This window comes from Monodelphis domestica, chromosome 5 (genome assembly GCF_027887165.1).
Source record: "Monodelphis domestica isolate mMonDom1 chromosome 5, mMonDom1.pri, whole genome shotgun sequence".
In the NCBI taxonomy this organism is placed as follows: domain Eukaryota; kingdom Metazoa; phylum Chordata; class Mammalia; order Didelphimorphia; family Didelphidae; genus Monodelphis; species Monodelphis domestica.
This window is the reverse complement of record NC_077231.1, coordinates 66492289-66500908: the sequence shown is the minus strand read 5'-3', so window position 1 is coordinate 66500908 and position 8620 is coordinate 66492289. Positions and strand designations below refer to the sequence as shown.

The window sequence follows — 8620 nt, the reverse complement described above, 5'->3', positions numbered from 1 at the left end:
TGAATATCAAATGTCAGCAAGGAGAAGTTATGCCCACGGGGCCAGGGAAGCAGGGGAGGAGAAGAGATATGGGTTCAGTTCTACAAGTGCCCTGTTTCAATATTTACTTGTTCTACTGAAATTTTCCCCAGTGGATTTCCTTCTCTTCTATTGGGTATTAATTTATAGGGAATTCCTTGGTATGTAGTGGTCACATAAATCAATCTCTAGCAAAAGAATTTGTTTAATGCATTTATTCTTTTAGCAGATTTTATGATCATATTTCATCAACTGGTACAATAGAAAAGACTTTACCACTAAACAGGCTTGGTTGAGATCCATGTATGGTAAACCGATTTAGTCCCTCTACAGATTCATTCTTAGATTTTATTGTTAAATAATATTAGTATTCATTGTAAGCTGGCCTCCCCATCTAGCCTGACGGTTCACAATCCACACACACATAGAGACAGCAGCTTACTGTTGCATCCTTTAAATACGAGAAAGAAGAATGTGTTTTTTTTTCACTTTGCTATGAAAAGAAAAATAAAGGGGTACTATATATTACATGGCCCATGAAATATTGGCAGTGTGCTCTTTGGCCTTCATTCGAAGGACTGCGATGCTGGAAGACCTCCTTTCAAATTCTGGCTTTGTTTCGAATGCATGTCCATTGGTGGCTCCAGAGAGAAGAGAGTCAGTGAAAAAATTGTTGAGGGGCACATGGCCAAACTGGTTCTGGTGGTTTGAAAACCCCGTGTAACCGGAATCTGTCCGAGGCGAGTGAGAGTATGGTGTCATGCAGGAAGAAGTGTCGCGTGGCAACATGCAGGAAGTAACCACAGAGCCACCAGTCGCATTTCCTGCCCACATATTGTTTTGAATCTGGAATATAGAAAACAAAAAATGAAGTTACATATAGTTGTAAAATTTTGTTTGTCCTGAATTCATTTTGTCCCTTTTCTATTGCTGGCCATTTTCTTCGAAATATATACTGAGCAATGATTTTAAAATTCAGTATTCAATACTGGCTTCTAAATAATTTTACTTTTACCATTTACTTTACATTTTCTCCTAAGGATATACTGAGCAATGATTTCAAATTTCAATATTCAACACCGACTTCTAAATCATTTTACTTTATTAGCCACCATTAGGCTATGAATTTGACTCTATGAAATATTTAATTCAATCAATTCAGCTTCAAGAGGCTAAGATCATAGATTTAGAGCTGGATGAGATCTATGAGATCATCTAGGTAAGTCCCTTCATTTTACAAAAAAGGAAACTGAGTTCAAAAGAAGTTTAGTGACTTTTCTAAAGTCACACAGTGGGAGTAAGGATTCACAGACTCTAAATCCAACCTATATTCTTTCCAGTGCACTTTTTATAGCTAAGATTTTTAAAGAAACAGAAAATACAGAAAACTTTGTTGTTGTCATTGGGGGGTGGGGGGTGGGAGGGAAGAGTGGCCTCAACCTGTGATTTCAGTAGTATGAGGAATTCCTAGTATCAATGATCCATTCATATCCTTTGAGGTCAAAGGAGGTTTTAAAATACGGCTTTCTAGACAAAATATGAGTGAGCAATTTTGCTAGTTTTCTAAACCAGATCCTCTGTGGGGTTTACTCTGTTAGAAAATATTCCTAGCACAAAACTGGTGTGCTCTCGAAAGGTCTTAGCTACCACAGGCACTTGGCTGAATAAATCTTAGCCTTTTTTCATTATCTTGGGTACTCTATCACCTTCAAGACAGAGCTCCTAGAACCCTTACAAAGTGTACATTTTCCAGACATTTGTCTTATGATTTATTGAATATGCTGTGAAATGTAACTGAAGGTAGAAGGATCAGAAGTGAGAAATATTTAAAATAGTACCAATCTGAACAAAATCCAGAAGAGCAAAGCAAAATAGAGGAAATCATGGTAACATTCTGAAAAGAACATAATAATGATAATAAAGTTTATACACAATTCTCTAGGAAGGAGGACTTGTTACAGAACTCAATGTCCAAAAATTTTATAGTTCAAAGTGTCATTAAAATAGAAAAGTAAAAAATTCTGTACTGCCTAATGAATTAGCACAAGTGGAATACAAGTTTCCTGAGGGCTAAAAGTGATCACTTTTTTTTTTTGTACCCCCAGCATCTAGCAAAAGGCTTGGTCGACACAGAGGAAGCATTTGATAAAGTAATATTGAATTTCATTGAATTGAAGATAATCTCTCTTCCAGCTCTCCTCCCCATCCCTGAAACTGTTAAAAATTAAGGGCAGATGAACAAGCATAGAATGTGGGTAGAATGGAGAATTTAAAGCAGAAATATGAGAGAAAGGTTCAGGGGTATGCCAGCAAATATTTAACAACTGTCTCAATGAAAAAAATGTACACGGGATACATTTCTGAGCTTACTTTGCATTATAAACATTTTCTCCATCACTTTCTTAAATCTAGACAATCAACAAAATAAGAAATCAAGTAGTTGCATTTTGACGATTTGCAATGTAAAGATGTTCACGCTGAAACTTTTACATCAAGCCAGATCCAGCACCCTTCCAGATAAGCTATTAAATGATGGGAAGAAATGAGCCACTCATGTTTACCAGAAAGCACAGAGAAAAGTTTGCTTAGGAAAAAAAGACGAGGAAATGGACAAGTTGCTACCATCAGAGATTTACAATCATTTTAAATGGGAAAATAATTAAGTGCTTACTAAACTTCAGAAACTCTGCTAAGTGTCTATACAAAGTCAAAAATAAGATATCCCAGCCTTCAAGGAGTTTATATTCTAAGGGAACGCAGCATAATAATAATGCCTAGCTTTCATTTACATAATTCTTTATAAAGTTGACAACATGCTTTACATGGATTATCTCATTCATCAACCAAAACTTTATGAGATAGTTGCTGTTATTATCCCAATTTTACCAATGGGGAAACTGAGGCTTAGAATAATGACCTTTAAAAAAAAAAAAAGCATTTCCACATAGTCAGTAAATGTCTTTGTCAAGATTTAAACCTAGGTCTTCTTGAATTCAAATCCAATAACCTAGCCACTGTGCAACCAAAATATTAACCTACCTGTGCACAAATCAATTCAAAAATGTGAAAAATAAATACAAAGTAACTTAAGAGAAGATTCACTGATCATAAAAAATGACCATTATAAGGGGAGACTTCTTTCTGTGTTTGATGTTTGAATTTTTAAAATAAATGTAATCAGAACTTCAAGTTAAAATGTTATTGATTTCCATATCCATATCCATATATATATATGTTTCTATAGAGAGAATAATCTTATTTGAAATTTTGATATATGATATATTCATATATTTATTATATCATCTATAATATATTGTGCTATATCCAGATATATTTTGATATATTGTTATAAATACATATACGATTAGATACAAAGAAAGTAGATGGATAGATGGATAGATAGACTTATAGATATCTACATATAAATACATACATACACACATATACATATCTGAATATGTAATTTCCACACATTGGCTTTGGCAAATCATTCATCCTGCTCTGTGTCAGGGCAATATTTTTTATATTAATTAGTAATCAGTCAACCACAGAAAATCTGTTTAATGATGCTTTCAGTGGAATGGAAATTCCATGAAAGAAAATTACTGGTTCATTATTGTCTTTCTATGCCACCCTTCTTTCTAGCACAATGTTAAGAACAAAGGCAATGCTTAATAAATGATTGACTGCTAATTTGATAGTTCCTGTGTCTCTTTAGCAGTCAGGGAAGACAGAGGAAGGAGCTATTTTACCAATACCATAGACCTGTTAGCAAGAGAAAATGGATTTTATCCCTGCAGGTTTGTGTGTTTGTGTGTATATGGGTGTTATAGCAGGGAGTCTTTATTTATTGGCAAGCTATTTTTTCAATGATTGTCATAATGGATGAGATCAGTCATAGTGTTATTTTTAGAATATTGCATGTTTTTGATTGCTTAATTATAAAGACTATGCTTTAAATTCAATAAAGCTGTCCCATTCCTAGCTGAGATTTTTACACTCAGCTAATTTTTGTGGCATCTTGGGCAATGTTATTTTAATTTAGGCTCACTCTATGGTATCCATTCTCTTCTAAACAGGACATGATGATCAGTGCCAGGAACCACTGACGGATGTATCTCAGACTAACGGGGGAGCTGTTAATGCCATTACCCTGTCACATACATAGTTCCTCTGACTAGATCTGAGTGATTCTCTTCTGGCTTACAATCAAACATCATACTAGATGCCTCAGACCATCCAAGGTCACTTGATTCCTTGACAACAGATTTCAGGAATTGAAAGTGAACCTGTTTCCTTCTATATTTTGTCAATAGAAATAAAGTTTTCAATGTATTATTTCAAAGTATTATCACAGATTTACAGGTGAAAGGAACCTTGGAGGTCACCTCACCCCATTATTTTATAATTATAGTGGGAAAGTCATGTAACTCACCCAAGATCACTCAGTAGATAATGGACAGAATTTGAAGAAAGGACCAGGATTTGAACCAGCAGTGCATTGGAACACTGGTAAACAAGGAACTATTGTTAAATTTCCAGAATGGCCATTTACACCTCAGGAATCAGCAATTGATACAAATTAGGGTTGGACTCATTGTTTTGCAGATTATCTAGATTTAAGAAAGTGTTCATAATGTCAATATATTCTGGTTGTTAAATATTTACCATCACACCCTTGTATTTCTCTATAAATATCACTGGAGCTCAATAGGAGTACAGTAGGACAGAAGAGTCAAACTCTGTGCTAGCTCCTAACAAATCTGAAGTACAAGCCAGAACCATACTAAAATAAAGAAATAACTAAAAGTACAAAATCCAACATAGATAATGTTAATTTGTGGTTTTCTAATACAATACATGTTTGATTTCACTGCAATAGTTGTGCAGAGAATGATGTCATCAACAAATTGGAGACTTAAAAATATAGATTTATAATAATAATACATGGCCATTATATAGGTCTTTAGGATTTGCAGAGTGCTTTATTTATATCCATTATCTCATCTGAGCCTCATGACACCCCTGGTTTGAACCCTGGTTCTTTTATTCCAAATTCTGTATTCTTTAAATTCCACTATATGATCTTCTCTGTTTTAGTAGAGTTAAGGAATTTGCTGCATACTTCTTGTTGTAGATATAACTAGTGGTATTTCATTCCAGAAATGTGAATTCCACATGTTGCTTTCACACATACATACATACAAACACACACACATTTTGTCAGTTTCATTTTATATTTTTTAAATGATATTCACATTCACTAGTTCATTTAAGCCCCCTCCCCCTCATCCAATCCTGGGATCTCTGTTTACCTCTGACCACGACCAAACCTGGAACCACTGGAATTGAGATTGTAAGAGGCTCAGTGACTTGCCTGGGGTCACATAAGTAGCTATTATCAGGGGAGGGATTCAAATTCAGGTCTTCTGACTCCAAAACTAGCACATGTATTTGTTCAAAGAGTTTGGTCTTGGAAGGGTTCTTAGAGTTCATTGGGAGTTCTTAACCATTTTGATGGCATGGAACCCTCTGGCAGTCTGGCAAACCCTATAGACCTATTCTCAGAATAATGTTTTCAAACACAGCACTTGAAATAAGATACATAGAATTACAAAGGAAACCAATTATATTGAAATTCTACTACTGAAATACAATTTTAAATAACACACAAGTTTATGGATTCTGGGTCAAGAACCCCCTAATCTAGTCCAACTTCTTCTTTCTCAAGGATAAAAGAAACTCCTGGAAGGGCAGTGGCTTGCCAGGGTCATTCCATTAATATAGGGTAAAACCAAGTTTAAACACAGTTGACTCAATTCAGAATTTTCCTTACAATATGGTACTGTTTTTCACTGAGATAAAAGAAGGCTTTAATTACTTTATATCTTTGAGATAATCTGAAACGCTGAATGAACATGGGGATAACTAGAATAACATGAAGGTCATGAAAACAATATTGTTTGTCCTTCACTTAGAAGAAGACCAGTGACATTATGGGATGATGAACTGACTCCTGTAATAACTGGATTTTCAGAGTGGCACAAAATCATCAGCTTCATTTATTCTTCCAAAGTTTTCCACGTCTAGTAACAATATAAAAGTCACGACTACTGGTAATGGCCAGTGATGACCTAGGCATCTTACATGCCTAACCAAACTCTAGCTACTTAAGCTGTCTTCATGACTCTTGGAACAATTATCCTCATCTGCCAATTCTGCCAGGAGTTTTCACATGCTTGGAGTAGACATCCCCCTTAATCACCAGTGGTTCTGAGATTTGTTCATTACCCTCAACCTAGTTTAGCCCATCTGTTGAGACAATTTTACTGGAATGTGGCCACTGAACATGTTACAGCCTCTGGAAGCCACAGATGAGAGTTTAGTGAAAAGTAGACACCAGGGGCAGTAAGGTGGCTTAGTGGATAGAGAGTCAGATTGAGAAATGGGAGGTCCTAGATTCATATATGACCTCTGACACTTCTTAGCTGTGTGACCATGGGCAATCACTTGACCTCCATTGCCTAGTTCTTATCACTCTTCTTTTTTGGAATCGATATTTAATGTTGCTTCTAAGACAGAGAGGAAAAGAAAGAAAGAAAGAAAGAGAGAGAGAGAGAGAGAGAGAGAGAGAGAGAGAGAGAGAGAGAGAGAGAGAGAGAGAGAAGAAAGAAAGAAAGAAAGAAAGAAAGAAAGAAAGAAAGAAAGAAAGAAAGAAAGAAAGAAAGAAAGAAAGAAAGAGAGAGAGAAAGAAAGAAAAAGAGAGAAAGGGAGGAAGGAAGGAAGGAAGGAAGGAAGGAAGGAAGGAAGGAAGGAAGGAAGGAAGGAAGGAAGGAAGGAAGGAAGGAAAGAAGGAAGGAAAGAAGGAAGGAAGGAAGGAAGGAAGGAAGGAAGGAAGGAAGGAAGGAAGGAAGGAAGGAAGGAAGGAAGGAAGGAAAGAAGGAAGGAAGGAAGGAAGGAAGGAAGGAAGGAAGGAAGGAAGGAAGGAAGGAAGGAAGGAAGGAAGGAAGGAAGGAAGGAAGGAAGGAAGGAAGGAAGGAAGGATCCATTTTGCTATCAAAGCTCCATTTGAGAGCACTGTTTTCCAAAATTAAACAACATACAAACATGTGATCACAAATGTTTTATAGTGGCCGTTTTAGATGACCAAATGTCTTGAAAATATTTCTCTTTGGGAACTGTTTTTACACTTTCTGGCAGATAAGAAGGTGTAAATGTTTGTGGGGGGAGGGGCATCCCTAAGAAATACATGTTTGCTGTTAAAGTGCTCTGGTTTAAAAGTGCTTTTAATCTTATTACAGAATTTTGTTTATTTTTTTAAAAAACTGGGCACAGATGTCCAATGAATTCCTGGAAAATATGCAAATAAAAAGTCATGGCCCCAAAGAAGTTTGAGCCTACTCTGTCTAAAGCCTTCATGAGGTTTGTTCAAATATCTGAATAATATGATATATTATACAGAGAAAAATGAATATTCAGCAAAGGATTATACTTGTACTAATTCCTCTTTCTTGTACCATCTCAGAGGAGATGGATCTGAATCATGCCTTTACCACTTTCTACCTGTGTGACCTTGGTCAAATTCTCACTTTCCAGGGACTCCAATTTTCTCATCTGAATAAGGAAGGGTTGGGATGAATGATCTCTCCAATGCTTTTTTGCTCTAAGTCTCGGATTCCTTAACCCCCTTTTTTATAACTCACAGAATCTTGGTGTAGAAGTAGGACCTTAGGATTCATATACTCCAAATTCCATTCCAATACAAAAATGCCTCCCAAACATCCCTAACAAACCCTGCTTGAACACATCCAATCCAATGAAAAGGCTCTCACTGCTTCTTGAGTTAGACTACATCAAGGTCGGACAACTTTGTTAAAAAGTTCTTTCTTAACTGTTGGAATGCAGATGGAAGCACATGGTTTTTCACTTGTTTATTTGGGTATGTTTGGGGGTTTGGGTTTTATAAGACTATTCACTTACGAAAATGAATACTATGGAGAGATGTTTTGTGCAATAATGCATACATATCTGAGATTAAATTGCTTGCCAGCTCAAAGAGGGTGGAGGGAAGATGGGAGGGATAAAATTTGGATCATATAACTTTGGAAAACGTATGTGCAAATTTGTGATTACTTTTCATAACTGGCAAAAAGAAATAACATTGGAAAAATATAGTTTTAAAAAATTCTTATAGTGAATTGCAAAATTTCCCTGTGCTTTAAGTCCTAGTTCTCTCTGCAACTGAAGTTACAGAGAATGTCTAGAAGTTTCCTTATCCACACCTTCTTGTAGAGTCTTAGAGATCTACCCAGACTATGGAGAGCTTAAGTGACATGACCTGAATCACATAGTCAGTAGGTATCAGAGGACGATTTTGAATCCAGGTCTTTCTGACTCAGAGGCCACATTTCTAAGCACAATGTCCTGTAGCCTCTCATTCAGAATGATAATCTTTCAAATAACGGGAGAGAGCTATCACAGCCCTCTGGGTTTTGTCTGAGATGTTTTCCCTATCTCCACACACAACATGGCATCCCGATGCTTCTCCAGTCTCATCAGTCTCTTCTCGTGCCCTCTACTTTAGTGATTACTTTAGTGATTT

The 8620-nt window shown here is 36.2% G+C and overlaps 1 protein-coding gene across 1 annotated transcript in view; it reads right to left on the bottom strand.

The window, feature by feature from the left end:
- Positions 1-218: 218 nt before the first annotated feature.
- The window catches only part of ALX1 (ALX homeobox 1), a 33475-nt gene continuing 25073 nt past the window's right edge, over positions 219-8620 (bottom strand). Inside the window, exon 4 of the mRNA XM_001364420.4 lies at positions 219-864. Coding sequence (XP_001364457.3) covers positions 544-864 — 321 coding nt within the window. The 3' untranslated portion in view covers positions 219-543. The remainder of the gene's footprint in view (positions 865-8620) is intronic.